The sequence below is a fragment of the Populus alba genome, chromosome 15 (assembly GCF_005239225.2).
Source record: "Populus alba chromosome 15, ASM523922v2, whole genome shotgun sequence".
Taxonomy (NCBI): domain Eukaryota; kingdom Viridiplantae; phylum Streptophyta; class Magnoliopsida; order Malpighiales; family Salicaceae; genus Populus; species Populus alba.
In genome coordinates, this window is record NC_133298.1 from 8,444,329 (window position 1) to 8,466,829 (window position 22,501).

The following is a 22,501-nucleotide window of genomic DNA, read 5'->3' on the forward strand; positions in this document are numbered from 1 at the left end:
AAAAACAATATCTTCTATCGTCCATGACAATGTCAAAACGCTGCGCTGTAAAAAATAAAAATGCTCTTAATTGAGAATAATTTTAGGTACACCAGGCCTTTGCCCCACCGTATTTGGACCAGTTACTCAAGGCCCTGGACCAGGCCCAATTTATTAAAAAATCAGCACGTTTTTCTTTTAAATAATTTTTTATTGGAGAATACGATAGTCAAACTTGTCCCTGTTGAGAAAAATATAACATTTCAGCGATGATTAGTAGAGATGAGATATTAAAAAAACAGAGAATAAAAAAATATTCGGATTAGTGTAAAAAAAAAAAAGAAATAAAAAAAAACACCATCAATAGTGATCGTTTTCAGACAGCAAGTATGATTCACTTCATTAGTGTCTTCGGATTCGTTTTCGATGTGTTTTCATGATACTGGTCGTAACGTGATAAAAGAGGATAGTGCCTTCAGATTTTGTTCTTCTTCTCAAGTTTGAATGTAGTGTTTTATATTTATGTATGTATTTTTCACCAATCATTTTGCCAATTTTTTTATTTAAAAAAAACCTTGCTAAGAAGCAGAAATAGCCCTTTATCTGGTCGTCTAGATCAGGAACGGTTTGCTTTCCGATTAATCAAACCCTCGAGATCTCCATCCACTCTTAAACCCTAGCGCCACCACAACCACCGCCACCATGAAACGCTCATTCGACGACATTGGCGTCTCCAAAACCCAAAGCAAACCTGTCTTCTTGACCAAAGCTCAACGCGAACAATTAGCCCTTCAACGCCGCCAAGAAGAAATCGAACAGCAAAAGAAACGCCAACAACTCCTCCTCTCCCAAACCCGCCCTTCCAACTCGGAGTCCGACAAACCCCTATCCAATTCTGACCGCCGTGACCAGCGTGACAGAGACCGAGAGCGCGAGATGGAGAGAGATAGAGATAGAGATAGAGATAGGGAAAGGGAAAGGGAAAGGGAACGGGAACGGGAACGAGAACGCGAACGCTCCTCGCGGCGCAACAGAGAACGCGAACGTGAAGAGGAAGCAAAGGCGCGTGAGCAAGCCAGACTGGATAAATTAGCGGAGAGAGAGCGAGAGAAGGAGCTGGATGCGATTAAAGAGCAATATCTAGGGTCGAAAAAGCCTAAGAAGAGAGTAATAAAACCTAGTGAGAAGTTTCGCTTCTCTTTTGATTGGGAAAACACGGAAGACACGTCTAGAGACATGAATATTTTGTATCAAAACCCTCATGAGGCACAACTTTTGTTCGGTCGAGGGTTTAGGGCTGGAATGGACAGGAGAGAGCAGAAAAAACTTGCTGCAAAGAATGAGAAAGATTTTAGAGACGAGCTTCGAAAGAAAGAAGGTGTAGAGAAGAATCCAGAAGAGGCGGCTGCCCAAAAATTGAAGGAAGAAGCTGCTGATAGGTATGATACTTTTGATATGCGTGTTGATAGGCATTGGTCCGAGAAGAAGCTTGAAGAAATGACTGAGAGAGATTGGAGAATATTTAGGGAAGATTTTAATATTTCTTATAAGGGTTCCAAGATTCCGCGGCCCATGAGGAGTTGGGCAGAGAGTAAGTTGACTAGCGAGTTGTTGAAGGCAGTGGAGAGGGTAGGGTATAAGAAGCCGTCTCCTATTCAAATGGCAGCGATTCCACTGGGATTGCAACAACGGGATGTTATCGGGATTGCTGAGACTGGTTCAGGTAAGACTTGTGCTTTTGTTTTGCCTATGTTGACTTATATTTCTAGGTTGCCTCCAATGAGTGAGGATAATGAGGCCGAAGGGCCTTATGCAGTTGTTATGGCACCTACTCGTGAGTTGGCGCAACAAATTGAGGATGAAACTGTCAAGTTTGCACATTATTTGGGTATTAAAGTTGTTTCTATTGTCGGTGGGCAGTCTATTGAAGAGCAAGGGTTTAGGATTAGGCAAGGTTGTGAGGTGGTTATTGCTACTCCAGGTCGTTTGCTTGATTGTTTGGAGAGGCGTTATGCTGTGTTGAATCAGTGTAATTATGTTGTGCTTGATGAGGCTGATAGGATGATTGATATGGGTTTTGAACCCCAGGTTATGGGAGTGTTGGATGCAATGCCATCGAGCAATTTGAAGCCAGAAAATGAAGATGAAGAGCTTGATGAGAAGAAGATTTATCGCACCACTTATATGTTTAGTGCTACCATGCCACCTGCAGTGGAGCGGCTTGCGAGGAAGTACTTGAGAAACCCTGTTGTGGTCACTATTGGCACTGCTGGGAAGGCCACTGACTTGATATCTCAACATGTGATAATGACGAAGGAATCGGAGAAGTCCAGCAGGTTGCATAGATTGCTTGATGAACTTGGAGATAAGACTGCAATTGTTTTTGTTAACACTAAAAAGAATGCAGATATGGTGGCCAAGAATTTGGACAAGCATGGCTATCGTGTGACAACTTTGCATGGTGGGAAGTCCCAGGAGCAAAGGGAAATTAGCCTTGAAGGTTTTAGGACCAAAAGATACAATGTTCTTGTGGCAACAGATGTTGCAGGTCGTGGTATTGATATACCTGATGTGGCCCATGTCATTAATTATGATATGCCTGGAAATATTGAAATGTATACTCACCGAATTGGACGAACAGGCCGTGCTGGAAAGACAGGTGTGGCTACAACATTCTTAACTCTTGGGGACACAGATGTTTTTTATGATCTCAAGCAAATGCTTACCCAGAGTAACAGTTCTGTGCCTCCTGAGTTGGCTAGGCACGAGGCTTCAAAATTCAAGCCAGGAACAATTCCTGATAGACCTCCTAGACGAAATGACACTGTTTTTGCTCACTGAGAAACTTGGATATTCAGAAGACTCTGGAACATGATCTATGTGCAATGTAGTGGTATCTGAAACTTCTTTGCTTACTGCTGCACCAATGGGACTGAGCTCACCACTGTCGGGTATTCAAGAATCTAGATTTTAATCATGAATCTCCTGCTGCTTATATTTTCTTGACAGAGTTTCAGCCATTATTCAGTAATAGAAGATTTCATGTTGATATTAGTGGAGAATGTCATATTTGTTCTCTCTTTTTTTTTTCCCTGAATAACGGTGTACCTGACTTGATGTTCTTGAAATATCAAACTTTTTTCTGTCTACGTATTTTTTTATCCCATCTTACATTAAATTTTGGCTGCTGCAGTTCTTTGTGATCTGCATTTGCTTTCATCAATTGAAGTTAACTAAAGAATGGGTTGACATAGATTTATAACTTGATATTTAAAGTTTTTGTGACTCCGAGTTCAAATTCTATCGGTGGAGCTTATGGTTACCTTTATCAAAAAAGGAGGTGTTGGTTGAGACTGGGCCTCTGAATACAAGTGCCAACGCATGTTTTACTGAGTCTTAGTTCCAAATGTTCTGGGAAGAGTAAAGGGCTTTCCCTTCCCTCTTTCTCCCCGGATTTTTCAATCTTTTGTAAGATTTCTTCAGAGTAGTTTGTCATCTGTTAGTTTTCCCATCTATTTGGCCAGGCCTATTACTCTTTTATAAATTCTGTGCTTACTTTATATATTTACATCTTAATCTTGCATTTGTTTTAGTGGGCTGTGGCGGTTTGGGGTGATTTTTCCTTGGATGCAGGGTCTTTGAGACTTATGTACACAGTTTCTGAGAGGTGATACCAAAGCTCATTTCCATGGTACTTTGGTCCAAAATATGGTTAGTTACACTAAGATGATACATATCTAATGCTTGATTGAATTTGGTTCCTTTAGTTATCCTTTTATAGTGTTTGGATATGATGTTCTTTCTAGCAATTGGTAGTTCTTTCATTCAACTGATCTGTTCGATCTTATAGGAAATATAATTATGTTTGTTGCACTAGCTTTGTGTTATGTGCCACATTAATTAAGCTCGTATTGAAGCTCAAGTGATCTGAATTAATCTAAGGGGTTATTAAACATTTGTTCACATCTATTTGCAACACTTCAATTTTCAGATTTTAGGATATGGTTTTGGATGTAGCCAAATCACTTGCATTTCCCCGTCCACTTTTGGATTTAGCTCATCAACAGCTTAGTTTTGGTAAAATTACCTTGATGTCAGATGTGCGGATTTTTTCTTGCTCAAATAACATTTCCCTTTTCATGCACTTCACTTTACAGCACCTAAATCATTAAGGATTACAAATGGTAGCAAATTTGACTGTTTAGAACTAAGGGAACAGGTTATGTATGAATATTGTGGTATGTTTAAGCTCGTAAGGTGATTAAAAAAGTGAAAAGAGCGAAGGATATTATGAAGTTTATAATTTGAAGCGAAGATGAATATAAAAGCATCGCCTCATATTTTCCTGAATCTAATTAATCAGCCCCGGGTGGTGATGGAGATTTATTGCGGCCTTCTCCTGTTCATCAACTTGAACCTCATTCTTCTGCAGTTGATGTTATGATCAGTCATGCTCTTCAGGCCAGTATCTTCTGTTAAACATTTGTTCTTTTCTTTATATCCTTAATTTTGGCAGAATGTCAGAGTGCTTTGTCTCGCTTTTTTCTTATTGTTGAATTTGGTTTGTTTGGGCACAGGAAATACCAGTCTCCTTAGCAGTTGGGAGTTTGATTTTCCTTTCTTTTCTATTTTTAAATTTTAATAATGCTAGCTATAGTTGAAATTTAATTTCCTAACATTTCATTCAAGGAACGTTTAATCAGAGCAATTGATGCACGCACGACCATCTGCAATCCATAATGATTCTTGACAATTTTTAGATTTTCTGTTTGTGGAAGAATAATTTACAATTTGCGGTGAGAAATTAATTTAGGAGACAAGCATGACCCAACTTTAAGGTCGGCTAACTTTATTACGACACAAGCCCAATCTGCCATTAGCTGAACAGATTGATATCTTGCAGAGCAGGCACTAGTAAATGCAAAAATATATGAACACATACCCCTAATTTGCACTAAAATGTTCTTCCTGGTGAGAATCTTTATTTTCACGCTTATTTAATATTTTGTCTTCTTCTCCAGGTTGATGCTTTTTTAGCTTTCTTGGCCCTAAATTGATCCAAAAGTGGCTTCTCCCTTCCTTTCTTAACCTGAGTGCCTCCCGTTGGTCTTGGCTTCTTTCACTTTCCTAGTCCTTGATCTTGAATGGGTTATGATTGATTTTTTTGATAATAAAACCATCCTCTATGAGCTTTCTTATGTTCATCCCTGCAAATTTCGTCTTCCATTACTAGTCGTCGTCTCATAGGACATCAAACTTTTGCATGATGAAATTTATTTATGCAGTCAATATTTTGTTCAGCATCAAAAAGAGAGAGGTAGCAAATTGAGAAAGAGATGTAATAGTAGGATATAAGACATACTAGAGTTACCATGGAGTTGTCAATGGTCTCATTGGGATCAAGCCACAATTTTCCATTACCACAATTAAGAATACTAGCAGCTAGCCTCTTCTGTATCCTTAGTGACACCATACTGATTCTTTGTACTTTCTATAATGTTTTGTCCTCTGCTGCGACGAGAAAAAGATTGAAATGCAATCCTTAAAATCTCCCTAACTTGTCCTAAGAAGATCTTGAGGAAGTGTTAGAACCATGTTTGCTCATGCTCTGCTGGTGTTACTTGGGGAGCAAGTATGTTGAGTTGGATGATTATTGCCAATCCACTTTTCTGTAGCAGAAGAAACGAAGGGAGTAAAGAGGTTGAACTGAAATTGACATAAAGGACTGAAATTGCAAAACTACTATCTGGTCCCTCACATTTTAATTTTGTTGATAACCAATCCTTGTTATTCTGGCTTATTGCGTTTTGGTGCTAAACTTTATTTTTATCATGATTTAGTCCTTAAAGGCTGACAAAGAAAAAAGAAAGTTGTAAAAAAAAAAAAGTTTTAGGAGAGAGAGCTTTTTAGTTGTTTAGTCACCAATAACTTTAATTTTTGTGTTTATATATTTGTTTTTGAAAGAGAAACACAATGAAGGTGGTTTCAAACTTCGATGACATTGGAAAAAGTGAATCGAGACTATGAAGTTTTAGATGCCTATTAAAAGTTTTATAATCCTATAAAAGCCTTGAGCTCATGGATTTGGTTTTGATTTTTTAAATCGATTAAAGTAAGTTTTGTATTTGAAAATGAAGTTTTAGAAGCAATCACTAATAATTTTAATTTTTGTGTTTATAGATTTGTCTTTGAAAGAAAAACACAATGAAGATGATGATTTCAAACTTTGCTGACATTGGAAAAAGTAAATTGAGACTATGAAGTTTTAGAAGCCTATAAGAAGTTTTAGAAGCCTATAAGAGCCTTGAGGTCTTGGATTTGGTTTTGATTTTTTAAATTGATTAAAGTAAGTTTTGTATTTAAAAATGGAGTTTTAGAAGCAGTCACCAATAACTTTAATTTTTGTGTTTATAGATTTGTCTTTGAAAGAGAAACACAATGAAGGTGGTTTCAAACTTCGGTGACATTGAAAAAAATAAATCGAGACTATAAAATTTTAGAAGCTTATAAGAAGTTTTAGAAGTCTATAAATTCTTGAGCTCGTGGATTTGGTTTTGATTTTTTAAATCGATTAAAGTAAGTTTTGTATTTGAAAATGGAATTTTAGAAGCAGTCACTAATAACTTTAATTTTTGTGTTTATAGATTTGTCTTTGAAAGAAAAACACAATGAAGATGATGATTTCAAACTTCGCTGACATTGGAAACAGTAAATCGAGACTATGAAGTTTTAGAAGCCTATAAGAGCCTTGAGGTCTTGGATTTGGTTTTGATTTTTTAAATTGATTAAAGTAAGTTTTGTATTTAAAAATGGAGTTTTAGAAGCAGTCACCAATAACTTTAATTTTTGTGTTTATAGATTTGTCTTTGAAAGAGAAACACAATGAAGGTGGTTTCAAACTTCGCTGATATTGGAAAAAATAAATCGAGACTATAAAATTTTAGAAGCCTATAAGAAGTTTTAGAAGTCTATAAATTCTTGAGCTCGTGGATTTGGTTTTGATTTTTTAAATCGATTAAAGTAAGTTTTGTATTTGAAAATGGAATTTTAGAAGCAGTCACTAATAACTTTAATTTTTGTGTTTATAGATTTGTCTTTGAAAGAAAAACACAATGAAGATGATGATTTCAAACTTCGCTGACATTGGAAAAAGTAAATCGAGACTATGAAGTTTTAGAAGCCTATAAGAGCCTTGAGGTCCTAGATTTGGTTTTGATTTTTTAAATTGATTAAAGTAAGTTTTGTATTTAAAAATAGAGTTTTAGAAGTAGTCACCAATAACTTTAATTTTTGTGTTTATAGATTTGTCTTTGAAAGAGAAACACAATGAAGGTGGTTTCAAACTTCGCTGACATTGAAAAAAATAAATTGAGACTATAAAATTTTAGAAGCCTATAAGAAGTTTTAAAAGTCTATAAATTCTTGAGCTCGTGGATTTGGTTTTGGTTTTTTAAATCGATTAAAGTAAGTATTGTATTTGAAAATGAAGTTTTAGAAGTAGTCACTAATAACTTTAATTTTTGTGTTTATAGATTTGTCTTTGAAAGAAAAACACAATGAAGATGATGATTTCAAGCTTCACTCACATTGAAAAAAGTAAATAGAGACTATGAAGTTTTAGAAGACTATAAGAAGTTTTAGAAGCCTATAAGAGCCTTGAGGTCTTGGATTGGGTTTTGATTTTTTAAATTGATTAAAGTAAGTTTTGTATTTGAAAATGGAGTTTTAGAAGCAGTCACCAATAACTTTAATTTTTGTGTTTATAGATTTGTCTTTGAAAGAGAAACACAATGAAGGTGGTTTCAAACTTCGTTAACATTGAAAAAAATAAATCGAGACTATAAAATTTTAGAAGCGTATAAGAATTAGAAGTCTATAAATTCTTGAGCTCGTGGATTTAGTTTTAATTTTTTAAATTGATTAAAATAAGTTTTGTTTTTGAAAATGGAGTCTTAGAAGCATATGGGAGCCCCCCCCCCAACAAAAAAAAAAAAATGTTTTTAGGTGTGAAAGTGTTTAAATCATGATTTTTGAGGTAAAAAAACTTAAATCTTGAATTTTTTACTACCAAAACAATTTTTGATAACCAAAAATGGTTGTTGTGGAATCACACGCTGTCCACTAACTATAAAAGAATGCCGCATGCTCTAGAGCTTAAGCATATGGGTGAGGGTTTTAGACCCAGTCAAGTAAGGACTTATAGTTTAGGCACTTATTTTTTATTTTTTTAAAAAATCTCCAAACAATTTTTTTTAATAATAAATTACAAAAAATATATTCAATTATTTCATGTTTTCTTAAAACATGGTTGAGTTGTTTTTTCTCTCATAATAACAAAATCTAAATGGCCTTGAAAAATTACTATAACTCTAGATCAATTGGCAATATTTACGAGAACAATATAATGATGATTTTGTATTTCCATCCAAAAAACTTTGCAATGACTTTTAAGAGCATTAAATTTTTTTCAAATAGCCTGCTTATCATTTCAAATTGACCGAGGATAAATAAATATTTTCTCATCTTGATTGCATAGTGAACTGACTAGAATACCTTTGGAAGCAAAATATTAAAACTTGGCATCAAGGAGTATTTTTGTATAAAAACTTCACATGGCTCACCATATTATTTTGTTGGATCACCTTGAGACCATTCCAATTGGGATGACCATAACGATAATATCAAAGTTAGTTTGATCTGTGGTCATAAAAGATAAATAATTTTTCTTTTTTGGTAGACAGCGACCAAGCACAACAAACATTCTATTACATGTCATCTCGGTTTCCATGATTAAGCTTTTTTTAAAATGATAAATCTTGCACTTTCTGTGTTGCATGAAAACTACAAGACCTTTCTTTTGCAATTGACCAATGCTTAGTAAATTGTTCTTCAGCTCTGGCACGAAGAAACCATTAGTAATCACCTACATGATCCTAATTATCTCCATTTGAATATTGTTTTTCCCTTGTACAGTTAGACTTGTATTATTGCACAACTTCTGTTTTTCTCTGAAATTATTATCAAATTGTGAGAATAACTTTTTTTTCCCACACATGTGATTATTACACCCAGAATCAAGAAACCGCAAGTGATCTCTTCCAGCCTCGTTGCCATCCATATATGCCATTAACAACATCTCTTCACGAGTTTCAACAAAGTTGAACATTGTATCTTTTGATCTTTTGGGACATTCCCATTAAAATGACTTAACTTATGACAATTATAACACTCTAAGGTAGTTTTATCAAACCTAAATCTGCTCCTACCTCGATAAGAACCTCTATCACCACTTTTTCCTCTTAGTTGAGGTTTGTAAATGATTTGAAGGGCTTGTTCATCCATAGTGTGATGATTGATCCGTTGTTCATGCACTATCAGACTTATTTGAAGCTCATCTATGGATAAAGTATCCAAATTATTTGATTCCTCAATCCAGCATACAACATAGTTGTACTTTGGAGTCATTGATCTCAAGATTTCTTCGATGATTACCACATCCTCTATTCTTTCACCGTGAATTCTTATGTTATTGGTTGTAGTAAAAATTCTCCCAAAGTAGTCATTTACTGATTCCTTAGCTTTCATGTGCAACACTTCAAACTACTTACAAATAGCTTGGAGTTGAGCACATTTAACTCGTGTTGTCCCTGATATTTCTGCTTTAAAGAGTCTCAAATATCTTTTGCTGTGTCATTTTTCAATATTGTCTCCAAAATAGATCAATCAATGGCTTGGAACAGATAGTTCTTAGCCTTTAGGTCCTTCAACTTTTGATCTTTAATCACCTTATTCTATCCCTCATTGAGATTTGTCTCTTCAGTTGATACAAATACGCTAGTTTTCACCAAACTCCAATACTAATTGGAACACAGAAAATTCTCTATAAGCATACTCTAATGATTGTAGTGTCCATCACATCGTGGGGTAACATGTTGTACAAAGTTGCTCTTGCTTGTCATGTTAGTCTTTAACGCTTGATGTCTGTTGTGTTGGTCAGACCACATGATGGTGCTCTAATACCAAATGTTAGAATCAAGCACAATTAACAAAGAACTTTGCATAAACAAAAGCATTATAACTCACAGATGCAGGAAGAACTCTATTTTAGTTAAAGAACCAACTTGGCTATTAAATAACCTTTCATCAAAACAGAAAAGGAAATAACAACCCATAAATTTACAGTCCTAGAATTGTGGTGCATAACTAATTGCAAAACAAAGAATTACTTGTCCTTTAAGACTAGGGATTTTTATACGTGACTTCAAACCACTAAAATCCTAAAAACAATGAAACCCGAACCTTATCAATCAAGGAGATCCTAACAACTTTAACAAAGAGCTAGCAGTAAATATGAGGCTGAAGCAAGGGCTTATTTCATCAATTAACTTCCAAGCATTGTGTTCTTTTAAGGAATAATATGTACCAAATGCAATTGTTTCTGCATTGCTTACAAGGTGTTCTTTGTTAAATTTTGTAATTATAAGTTGTATATATAATTCATTTACATTAAGTGTTGTTGTGATGATTTTAAGATAGTCACTGCCTCTAAAAAAATATAAATAAATTCCAATGATTAACATTACAATGTGTTGTTACTTCGCTCTGATGATCTAGTTTCTAAAAATCAACATTTATAAGAAAAATAAACTTATATTATTTGTTTACTAAAAATAGTTTTGAACATATAAATTAAGAAAAATATCAATCATCTAGCCTTAAAAAAATTTATTCCATGAGCTAGCAGTGCGATTGTAATATTATTTCTTTAGAGCTCAAATGATAATAAATAGCAAACCAAATTCTTTGTGTTCCTCTTTGTAAAAAGTTTTAGAAATAAAAGAGTTTTTATTGATGTGTTTTTCTCTCTTTTACAATTGTTTATATATATATATATATATAGATACTAATCACCAAAAGCTTCTACGATTGCTTTAACGAAAGCTCTAAGACTTTTTATCACAGTGGTTTCCTCAATTTAAATATATTCATTATCAGTAAGGTCTGCAGGAATACCATATGCAAGTATCCTGTGAGTTGCAGTTACCTTTTGAAGGCAAGATAAACCAAGAACACCAATAGCATTTGTCCTTCGTTTAAAATATGGATTGTGAGCTTCCACTGCATTTGCGATCCGAAGAAAAAGACGATGAATCATCCTAAATCTTCTTTGAAATTGACTTTTAGTGAATTTATGATTTTCAACAAAATAATCATTATATAGCCTTAACTCACCTTCCTTTCTATTAAGACTGACAATATTGTAACAAAAAATAGAGCCACGATACTCCTATTCTCCGCCATTGATTATTCGATTCTTCTTCAGCAACTACTGCGGTAACAACTTGAAAGGTGAACATTGAAGTGTCATCATCAAAATCAAAAGCATCATAAAAGTTAAAATTAGAATGATTCATGATGAATTTTAATGAAATATAATAAAGATTGAAGAGAAGAAAATGATGAAAAAAAAGGTTTAGGTATATGAGAATATTTATAGATGGATTATTTTTTAAAATTTTGAAATCTTATAATGTTTGTCGGTTATTTTTTCAAAATTTGAAATTTTAAAATTTAAAATGTTCGCCGTTATTTTTTCAAGGTTTGATTTTTTTAAAAAAAGTTGAAAATCAAAATTTAAAATGGTGGTGGTTTTTGAAGTTTGAATTTGAATTTACTTTTTAAAAATTAAAATTTAAACAATAACATATAAAACTGAAGATTAAAAATATTCATATAAGTATTTAAATTTAAAAGTTTTAAATTTAACTTCAAATTATATTTTTTAACTTTCATATTGCTTCATTAATTTTATATTTACTTTTATAAATTACTCATATTAATTATATAATTAATAACATCATAATTATATTATATAAAAATATCTAAATTAGTTATATAATTATATTAAAATTAATTTAACATAAAATATATTAAAATATAATTAGTTCTTTTAAATAGTTTTTTATCATTGAAACATATATAAACAAAAAACCTATATTTATACTATTCAAAAAATTATTTTATCAATTTGTTCTAACCTAGCTTTTGCAAATGAAGACTTAAATTCTTCCCTTCAATACTGTTGAAACTGTACCATCAACGCTGCTACCTTCTGTTTATTTTTTTTCTTTTATTTTTTCTACTTTTTTAAGATGACTTTTAATAGTACAAGCATCTTCACGCAGTCAAGTCGATGGCCCCATGCATTCATAGATTGTACGTATTAGTTTCCACTTTCATTTCTCACCGCCAGTGTCTATTCTCTTTTCCAAGCAGATGTTATCGCTAACCTAGCTTTTGCGCGTGAAGACTTAAATTCTTCTCTTCAATACTGTGGAAACTGTACCATCAACGCTGCTTTCTTCTGTTTATTATTTTTTCTTTTTTTCTTTCATTTTTTCTACTTTTTTAAGATGACTTTTAATAGTACAAGCATCTTCACGTGGTCACTTCGATGGCCCCTGTATGCATTCGTAGATTCGTGTTGGTTTCCGCTTAGATTCCAATCCTCTAACTACAAAATGGAGGATCTTGGCTTCTTATAGACCTGCTTAAGCTCATCCTGGCTTCATCAGGCACAAACACCGAAAAAAACCAGAAAAGAAAAATGCTTTCAGGGCTACTGAACTCACTTCTTTGGTTCCTGGGCATTCTTTTGTTCATCAACTACATAGAAGCCACCACTGCAACTGCCACTTTTGGCTTCACAAATCAGACAGACCAGGAAGCTTTGCTTGCCATTAAGGATCTTATATCAGAGGATCCTTTCAATAGTTTAAGCTCATGGAACAGCTCACTGCAGTTCTGCAGTTGGCAAGGAGTTACATGCGGTCGCAGACATCGAAGAGTGACTTCCCTGAATCTGTCTTCACTTGAGCTGGCAGGTTCACTCTCTCCCCATATTGGGAATCTTACATTCCTCAGGGTGATTGATCTAAGTAGAAACAGATTCCATCATATTTTTCCACCGGAAGTTGGTCAATTGTTTCGATTGAGATATCTTTCTCTAGCAAATAACTCCTTCCAAGGTGAACTTCCTTCCACCTTGGGTGTTTGTTCAAACCTCGTATTCCTGAATCTATATGGAAACAATTTTAGAGGGAAAATTCCCAGTGCACTTGGCTCTTTGTCTAGGCTCCGCTGGTTGAACCTCGTCAGCAATCATTTCACAGGCGCAATCCCACCTTCATTTGGGAACCTCTCCAGTATGAAGTATGCAAGTCTAGCATTGAACAATCTGGAAGGAATCATTCCTGCTGAACTTGGACGACTCTCAGCCTTGGAATTTCTAACATTGTATTCCAACAAATTCTCTGGTATGGTTCCTCAACAGCTTTACAATATCTCATCCATCAATTTTCTTTCCTTTGTGGACAACCAATTAACAGGTCGCATGATATAGGCTTAACCCTACCCAATCTGCAAAATCTTTATCTTGGAACAAACCAATTCTTTGGTCATATTCCAAAATCTATAGTCAATCTCTCAAGCCTCATAGATATTGATTTAGCATATAATTCCTTAACGGGGCGTGTTCCAAATAATTTGGGAAACCTGCAAAATCTTGAAACAATAAACTTTGGCGGCAATCCGCTTGGGGATGAGAATACGAGTGATTTAACCTTTCTTACATCCTTAACCAATTGCACCAATTTAAGAGAGGTGTGGTTTTTTGAAAATCACCTTAGAGGTGTATTGCCAGCCTCTGTTGCAAATCTCTCTACCAACCTCTATTGGTTAACACTGGGGACAAACTACATAACTGGAGACATTCCTGTAGAGATTGAAAATCTTAAGAACCTGGCGTATCTTGCATTTCCTGAAAACATGCTTACAGGAAGATTACCTGATTCTATTGGAAAACTTTCCAAGTTGCAAGAGCTTCATATTTACACCAACAAAATCTCAGGAAATATTCCATCCTCCTTCGGAAACCTTTCTGGAATACTTCGTCTCAATCTAGCAGACAATTTTCTTGAGGGAACTATACCGGTTTCTCTGGCAAATTACAGTCAACTAGAAGGGTTGGAACTTTCATACAATCAACTTAGTGGTGTGATACCTGAGAAACTTGCTGCTATTGATTCTCTAATTGGCCTCTTCTTAGCTTTAAATAATTTAACAGGGCCATTGCCATCTCAACTGGGTAATGCAAGAAATCTTAATGAATTGGATATTTCAGAAAACAAATTATCTGGAGAAATTCCACGTTCTATCGAGAGTTGTGTCATGTTGGAAAACCTCAACATGGAGGGCAACTTCTTTGAAGGAACTATTCCTTCTTCTTTCAAGAAGCTAAGAAGTATTCGAGTCCTCAACCTTGCCCGCAACAATTTGTCTGGGCAAATTCCTAAGTTTCTTGGTGAATTACCTCTTCTTGGTTATCTCAACCTTTCCGTTAACAGTTTTGATGGTGAAGTGCCAACTGGTGGAGTTTTCAACAATGCTAGTGCATTTTCAGTTGCCGGAAATGACAAGCTATGTGGAGGAATCAAGGCACTGCAATTGCATGAATGCCCAAAACAGAGACAACAGAATGGTTTTCCTCGGAAGGTAGTAATTCTTGTAAGTAGTATTGCACTTTTCCTTTTCCTGTTGTTGGCATCTGTCTGTGCTGTTATACACAGCAAAAAAAGAAACAAAAGTGGACCTTCTTTGGTCTCACCATTAGAGAAGAAATACCAAAGAGTTTCCTATTCGGAACTTGCACGTGCTACTGGTGGGTTCTCTTCGACCAACATAATTGGGGACGGAAAATATGGTACCGTCTACCAAGGTATACTTGGATCTGATGATCAAGTAGCTGTAAAGGTATTCAAGCTTCAACAAAGAGGAGCCAGCAATACTTTCATGGCTGAAATCAACGCGTTGAGGAATATCAGACACCGAAATCTTGTTAGAATTGTAAATTCTTGCTCAACCATTGATTTCAAAGGCGATGACTTCAAAGCTTTGATCATGGAGTTTATGTCAAATGGGAGTTTGGAGAGCTGGTTACATGCAAGCTCAGCGGAATCAGAAGATTTCAAAAATTTAAGTCTGCTGCAAAGGATAAACATAGCGACTGATTTGGCCCTAGCATTAGATTATCTTCACAACCAATGTGAAACAACAGTAGTTCATTGTGATCTAAAACCGAGCAACATCCTTCTTGACAATGACCTTACTGCTCATGTGGGTGATTTTGGCCTGGCAAAGATTCTTTTAGCTGCTCTTGGGGAGTCGTTTTCTACAGAGTCCAGCTCAATTTGCATACGAGGAACCATTGGTTATGTAGCACCAGGTAAAATATTAAGCAATTACTCTTCCTCGTATTCATTTAGAAATCAACTTGCTACATATCCAATAAATATGTTTGTATTTTCTGCTATACATGTGACGTGTTGCTTTATAATTCCAATTTGAAGACGATATATAACATCATTTCGAACATGATGTCTATGCTATCTAGGAAATCTTAGTAAAAGACTTTCTTAGTTTTTGCTTAAATTGCAGAATACGGAATGGGAGGAGAGGCTTCAACACATGGTGATGTGTATAGCTATGGAATTCTCTTACTGGAGATGTTCACAGGAAAAAGGCCCATCGACAGCATGTTTACAGGGGAATTTAACTTGCATAGTTTTGTTAAAGCAGCCCTTCCTGATCAGGTAATGGAGATTATTGGTCCTCTACTCTCAAATGATATCCAAGAGGAAGCTCAGACAAGGAGAAATGGTCCAAGAGGCAGCAGAAGCATCAACATTGGAAAGGTAAAGGAGTGCTTGGCATCAATCCTGCAAGTTGGACTTCGATGTTCTACTGATTTGCCAAGTGAAAGAATGGATATAGGAAATGTTCCCTCGGAACTGCATAAAATTACCAAGATTCTCTCTAACAGATAGAGAGATCTCAAGTGCTGTAATTTATGATAAGTGGCATACTTTGTTTTTGTTTTATTTTCCTGGTCAGAATACTTGACTGTTGAATGCAGCAGCTCATTTTCTTCAAGCAAAATGAATGTACTAGACTCTTTTAAGGTTATGGACCTAGCTTGCCAGTACATTATAATAAAGATTCATTAGTAGAAATCAAACCTTCTTCTCAAGAATATCCCATAGAAATGATTCCATCTGCAAGTTGCAAATAGCCTATTCTCCACTCTCTCATAAGCCTGAACCATTTTAACCCTTCACGACTTTCTCATGTTTTTTCTCTCACAAAATCCCACAACAGTGTTACAGGAACTTTGAGTTTCTCAGCTAAACAAATCACTTTCTTAACTCGAGAAATTTTAATTTGTTTGTTCCTTGGTGTTTTATCTAGTTATATATGTTTCTATTGTTGACGCAATCCAAACTAACCTAAAAGAAATACAAATAGAGGAGAGAAGGAGGCTATAGTTTTTGTTAATCATTTTATTATAAAGTAATTGTTTTAATCTAAATACAAATAGGTTATATAAAGGTTAAACTAAAAATATTATTCCACCCTTAATAAAATAAAACAAAACAAATATTATTTATTAACATTTTCCCTCAAACTTATGATGCGATAGCTACAAGCATCGAGAGTTTGTCAACTAGAAAACAAAAACGAAAAATGGAATGCAACTTGGTAAAGAAATCTACAATCTGTAAAGAAAAAGAAATAAAAGGTAAAGTAATGGTGTTATGGTGTTATGCTTGTTATGATGACGAGTAATATGATAATCGATCTCAATGTGATTAGTTTATTCATGAAAAACTGAATTGTGAGCAATCTGAATAGAATTATAGTTGTCACAAAACATAGAAGTAGGATGAGAAAGTGACTCTTATATCCATAAGTAACCAGCGTAACCAAACAATCTCTTTGGTAGTAGATGTCAGCATGATATTCTGCTTCAGTTGAAGATTGAGAAATAATAGATTGCTTTTTGCTCTTTCAAAAAATAAAAAAATCACCTAAAAAGATACAGAAACCAATAACAGATTTATGATCTATGGGATCATTGTTATGATTAGCATCAGAGTATGCTTGCAACTCAAAGGAAGAGGTGGATGAAAGTAACTCTAAAAGACTGTACCTCGAAGATATTGCAAAATACAAAGAACAATTGCCTAGTGAACGGTAGTAGGAGAAGCAACAAATAGACTAACAACATGAACAATATATGTAATATTTGGATGAGTAATAATGAGATATATCAAGCTTCTAGCAATAGTATGGATATCAAGCTTCTAGCAATAGTATGATATAAAGTAGGATCTGTCAAAGGTAAACCATCAAAAGAAGAATCATTTGTGTTAACTTTAATAGGAGTATCTACAGTCTTAGTATCAGTAAATCTAGCCTGCTCAAGAATATCTGCAACATATTTTGACTGAGAAAGTAGGTAATCTCTAGGTGAGTGATCTACCTCAATACCCAGGAAATATCAAAGATGACCTAAATCCTTTATTTCAAACTATTTAGTCAACTTTGTCTTCAAAACTGAAATACCATCAATGTCATCACCAGTAATAATCATGTCATTAATATATAAAGACAGAATGATACGATCTACATAAGTGCACTTTATAAAAAGAGTATAATCATGATTACTAGAAATAAATCCAAGAGATGAGATGACAACGAAGAATTTCTCAAACCAAGAATGAGGTGCTTGTTTGAGTCCATATAATGTTTTTTTAGCTTACAAACATACTCAAAATCATGTGAAACACCAGGAAGAGGCGTTATATAAACTTCTTCTTGAAAATCTCCATTCAAGAAGATATTTTTAATATCAAGTTGAGAGATATGCCACTAACGAATCAAAGTTATGACAATAAAAGTATGAATAGTAATCATTTTTGCAACAAAGACAAATATCTCCTTAAAAAATTACATCACAAAGAAAAATTTAAAAAATAAAGTAAAGGCTTAAAAAAAAGTTCAATTAGATTATTTTTTAAGAAATAATCAAACCACTATTAGATCAGTCCGAACATTGTAAATTAACTAGTTAAATCTGCGATCCGGGTGATTGACTTGGATTTAATGAGTTTTTTTATTAAATCATTTTTTTATCAAAATATAAAACAACAAAATTTTAAAAAGAAGAAGAAGAAGAAGGGAAAAAGGAACCAAAAATGTCTAGATGGTGACCATTCATGGAGTTATTGGACCCCAAAAGATGAAAGAGTTTGTAGATAATTAGATTGGGTTTAGATGCATTGATGAAATGAGATTTAATTGCCCGCGATTACCCTATCCCTTTCAGCTTTGACCGCCAATCAACCTTACATGGTGCTCTTTAATTCAGATTAAATCATCATTATTCATCGAATTCTACAATTGCAATTTAAGCTTACTTGTAACCATTACTAAGATCTGGCAAAATCTAGCATCTTTTGTACTCTTAATCTAATTCCCAGCAATTATCTTTAGCTATATCAAATTCTTGAACAGAGTCTAAATTTCGACATCCTCAGATTATCATCCTCATTTCCCTTGAATCAGTCTACCATTTGAACTGCGAAACTAATTTGAAGTAGATTAATATTCGAGGATTTGTTAATCTTGAATTTGATTTAGAACACAAGCTACTATAATCTTGAATAAAGTACTGGTCTAACTAGCTTCACCTAATTTACCATCCATTGTTGTTAATCCTGTCTATCCAGAAAGGATTTGTCCACCAAGTTGCCATCTCTTGGATAAAAACCTGGCTGAAACCAACACAACTTGAATCAAAATTTATTTGTTTGCGTCGTCCAGATATATATATATATATATATATATATATATATATATATATGATGGCTGCACGTTTTCCCGATGTATAAAACAAATTGAGTGTTTAACAGTGGCATGTTAAACCTTCTGCATCATTAAAATTATCAATCTGCTAACATAAAGACGATTTCAATTCGGAGGATTGAAAATGCATCATAATATCTTACAAATCTTTGGCCCATGCATGCCTGTGTTGAGTGCACCAATCACATACGGGGTAGGCAACAGCTATGATAGCAGATTAAATATACAATAAAAAATACCACTGTATTCTGACATTTTATACACCAAGTTATCCAAATAGTCTTTCAGATCACCTCATCTTGTTCGGACAAGTTCAAGCGGTAAAGTTTCCATTGCCAGCTGAAATTTGAAAGACAGTTTAGATGCAAACAAATAGGTTTCCTCTACAATGAAATTCAGAGAAATGCTTACCCACAGTCTTGGAGATCTTGGATCAGATTTTTTATGCAATTTGGACAGTTCTGACTGAAAGCTGATGACTATGGACACTTTGAACTCAATTGAAAATGGACTGCGAAGAGAATTAAAAAAGAAAAGAAAATTCTCAGTGGGGTTTGCATAGCTTTCCCACCTTGTATCAAACAATTCTCCCCCTATATGAATTACTAAAATTTCCTTTCCATCGGCAGAATCAAACCCTTTAAAAAAAATGAAAGAGGATGCTTGGGGAAAATTTAAAACTACAAATAGAGCACGTGAAGTCATAGAACCAATGGGCAGATTTTACCAGCCAAGATGGAATTCGTGTCCTTATGTAAATTACAATGTCAATGAAGGGCTTATGCCTCTAACTCATAGAGCCATTATGTAATTTTTTTTAACATTGCTATAATCCCCTTTTAAAGATAAGTACCAGTGAATCTTCATGCAGATCCAAAAATACAAGATAAAAACAAGAGTCAGGAGAAGTTTGCAGCTCACCCAGCAAAGACACTTGGACAAGTCAAAAGGCGAGGGAGGATAACATAGATAGGCAAAGTCAGATTACAACAGACATCTCCATCTGCTATCTGACAAACACCAGAGAAAAAACAGAAGTTTAAAATTGAAACATTGTAAAAGTCGAAGTACTTTGGCAAGATAGGGAACATATCATGCCTGTGTGGTCTGAATCAAAGAAGTTTCAGTCACAATTTTCTCTCCCATTAGAATTGACTCTACACGGAGCAAGTGTATGTCTATGGAGGAAATGGGAACTGCTGATGCTTCAACTGTTAACTCCCCACTGATGGGATCCAACAAAGAACACAGAGTAGACATTCTTCCTGTCACCCGAAAACCACCTATTGAATGACATCTATAATCAGTTGAGTTTCACTTGAACATAAGAAGCTGCATAGTAAGATACTAAAGTGCCTGCAACACAAATACAAGCATATAAATGCCAAAAGAGGAAACTATTTCTCCAAAATTCAAATTAAGGTTGGAGAAATAGTCTTAGCTAAGATGACTAAGAAGCGCACCTGACTTTATTTCAGGAAGTAAAGGATGTCTCTGAGTGTCCTGGGTAATGTAAAAGATAGCCATTTCAGGAGAAACTGGTCGCTCAAGCAGATCGGCTGAAAATGCAACAGCATCAGCAAGACAGTGGCTTATTTAATTCCCTATCAATAATACATATATCATCAGAAAATCACACCACACCTTTATCACTTTCAACTATAACTTCCATGGTTGCAGATAGTGATTTAGAAAGGTATCCTCTTGCTATATCTACAGTAAACAAATACTATCACAGAAATCATCAATCATCAAGTCTTACAAAAGTGTGAATGTAATTATGGGAAAGCCTTAGAACCATGAAAAATTAAAAAGAAGATAACAAGAATAATTTCAGTTACACATTTCTTCTTCTATAGGACAAAAAATATATTCACCTGAATGCTAACATCCGTTCCATGAAAGGTCTCATAAAATCTTTCCAAACTTTTTTCCCCATTTTGTTTCAAAACCAAGGTAAATGGTACCTGCCAGACCAAGCAAACACTAAAATTAACGGAATAATAATAATAAAATAAAATAAAAAAACTATCACAGGTGAAAAGGGCATATAAAATGATTGAAAACACCAGCATAAAAGAGATGATATTTCATGAAAAAAAATTCCGAGGGACAAGACTAGCCCACATTATAATTTCTTCTATTAAATATTTCATCAGCTATCAAAAAGTTAAAACCAGACTAAATTTGAGCGAGTTGTTTGTTATAAATACCTCAGTTGTGCCTGAACCAATCTTTCCCGACGGTTTAACCTCAATGCTCTTATTCCTGTTTCCATGTTAAGTAACATTCACAGCAATCAGGGTAGTACTCTGCTTGAAAATCCATTGCTTAAATACAATACATGAAAAATCACACACCAAGTCCACTGATTAGATCACTCGTTCAATACCGAGTCCAATTCCAGCAAACATTAACACAAAGCAAAACATATTTATGAGAAACAGAAATGCAGCCATTTTTCTCCCTCTCTCTCTCTCTCTCTCTCTTTTAATGCATCAACTATTATTTAACATTAAGCACACTTTATACAGTAATTTAAAAGAAGATGGAGCAAAAATACTAGTAACATACACGATGGTGATTGGCTTGACAGCACCATAAAAGGATTCAATAACTCCAGCTGATCCTCCTCGAACCTGCTTTCAAAACACAATGCCACACCAAATCAGATTTTAAAAAAATTTCTCGCAAATCAAACAGATAGATAGAGGGAGATAGAGAAATTGATGAATTTATCCTGGAACCTGCAAGTTAACAGATCCGTTGACGGAGAGGCGAATTCCATAGTGAGAAATTGAGGATGGAGATTTAATCACGATTTTGCCTTCAACAGGTTCCTGAAATTGATTGATTGATTAAAGCAATGATAACCATCAATCACTAAATAAAATTTAAATTATAATGAATAAAATTGTGTTTTATAGAGAGAGAGAGAGAGATTTACAGATGGGCGATAGATACGGTTGGATCGAGAAAATTTAAGGGCTATTTTTGTTGACATAGCTCCAACTCAAAGAGAGACTGAATACTGAGTTCCCGAGTAACGGGTAGGAGACTGGATTGAGTCGAGCTGCTTTCGAGTTTGGGAACTAAAGACTAAACTATTTTATGCAAATAATATGGGCTTCTCATATATACTAGGTCTGCTCATAGTTTTGAAACCCGACTCGGTCATTGATCCGGTTGACCCTCCAGGTCACGGGTTAGATGGGTTCACCCGGGTCAACCCAAAAAAACCTAAAAAAAAAAAACACATAACTAATTACAATACAACACTTACTTAAACCAAATTTAAATTATAAACCAACAACATAAATTTAATTCAATATCCAAAATTCAAAATTCTCTAAGTGCATTTATTGAACATAACCGAACTTTCAAAACGAGGACTAATTGTTGGCTTTATGCTTTTATGTATATTCAAAATTCGCACCATTTCCTTCCACTTAAAAAGCTTCCTTTTATCACTAAAATTAGGAACGAAAGCAAGAAAACTCACCTTTACTTTACTTTACTTTACTTTCAGCAACTTTACTTTCATCCAATGTTGTATCGTCTTTAAGTTCTTTCCCTTGATAAATCAGGATTTGTTGCGCCGCCGGATAAACATCCGCTCCCTGTACAATTGCGACATGATATACTGTGATTGTCAGCAATTGGATGCCTCGTGGGTACAGAAAAAATTTAGTCTTTCAAATTGTTTCTTTAATAGGAGGGGTCAACAACTCGAACCCAGTTTTCGATAGAGGGAAGA

At 34.5% G+C, this 22,501-nt stretch overlaps 3 protein-coding genes and 1 long non-coding RNA gene across 5 annotated transcripts; 3 read left to right on the forward strand and 1 right to left on the reverse strand.

Annotated features, from left to right (window-relative positions):
- Nucleotides 1-288: 288 nt before the first annotated feature.
- LOC118051002 (DEAD-box ATP-dependent RNA helicase 21) lies at nucleotides 289-3,132 on the forward strand. Its single transcript, XM_035061500.2, has one exon. The coding sequence runs from the start codon at nucleotides 682-684 to the stop codon at nucleotides 2,818-2,820; it is 2,139 nt and encodes a 712-aa protein (XP_034917391.1). The 5' UTR covers nucleotides 289-681; the 3' UTR covers nucleotides 2,821-3,132.
- A 564-nt stretch (nucleotides 3,133-3,696) lies between these two features.
- On the forward strand, nucleotides 3,697-5,989 carry LOC140954635 (uncharacterized). Its single transcript, XR_012168080.1, has 2 exons — nucleotides 3,697-4,440; nucleotides 4,557-5,989. It is a non-coding gene; the product is annotated as an uncharacterized lncRNA (long non-coding RNA).
- A 6,597-nt stretch (nucleotides 5,990-12,586) lies between these two features.
- Nucleotides 12,587-17,147, forward strand: LOC118051003 (LRR receptor-like serine/threonine-protein kinase EFR). The gene is made up of 3 exons (XM_035061501.2): nucleotides 12,587-13,191; nucleotides 13,257-15,262; nucleotides 15,475-17,147. Exons 1-3 carry the CDS (start codon nucleotides 12,587-12,589, stop codon nucleotides 15,861-15,863), a joined length of 3,000 nt encoding a protein of 999 aa, XP_034917392.2. The 3' UTR covers nucleotides 15,864-17,147.
- A 1,620-nt stretch (nucleotides 17,148-18,767) lies between these two features.
- LOC118051004 (uncharacterized) lies at nucleotides 18,768-21,851 on the reverse strand. 2 transcript variants are annotated; one of them, XM_035061504.2, is made up of 11 exons: nucleotides 21,692-21,851; nucleotides 21,492-21,584; nucleotides 21,319-21,383; nucleotides 20,958-21,012; nucleotides 20,622-20,711; nucleotides 20,389-20,473; nucleotides 20,208-20,303; nucleotides 19,843-20,027; nucleotides 19,666-19,754; nucleotides 19,156-19,255; nucleotides 18,768-19,083 (listed from the first exon to the last, which is right to left on the reverse strand). In XM_035061504.2, the coding sequence occupies exons 1-11, from the start codon at nucleotides 21,746-21,748 to the stop codon at nucleotides 19,039-19,041; spliced, it is 960 nt and encodes a 319-aa protein (XP_034917395.1). In that variant the 5' UTR covers nucleotides 21,749-21,851; the 3' UTR covers nucleotides 18,768-19,038. The 2 variants fall into 2 exon arrangements, with proteins under 2 accessions (XP_034917395.1, XP_034917394.1); XM_035061503.2 differs by having other exon boundaries at nucleotides 21,319-21,386.
- Between the last annotated feature and the right edge of the window lie 650 nt (nucleotides 21,852-22,501).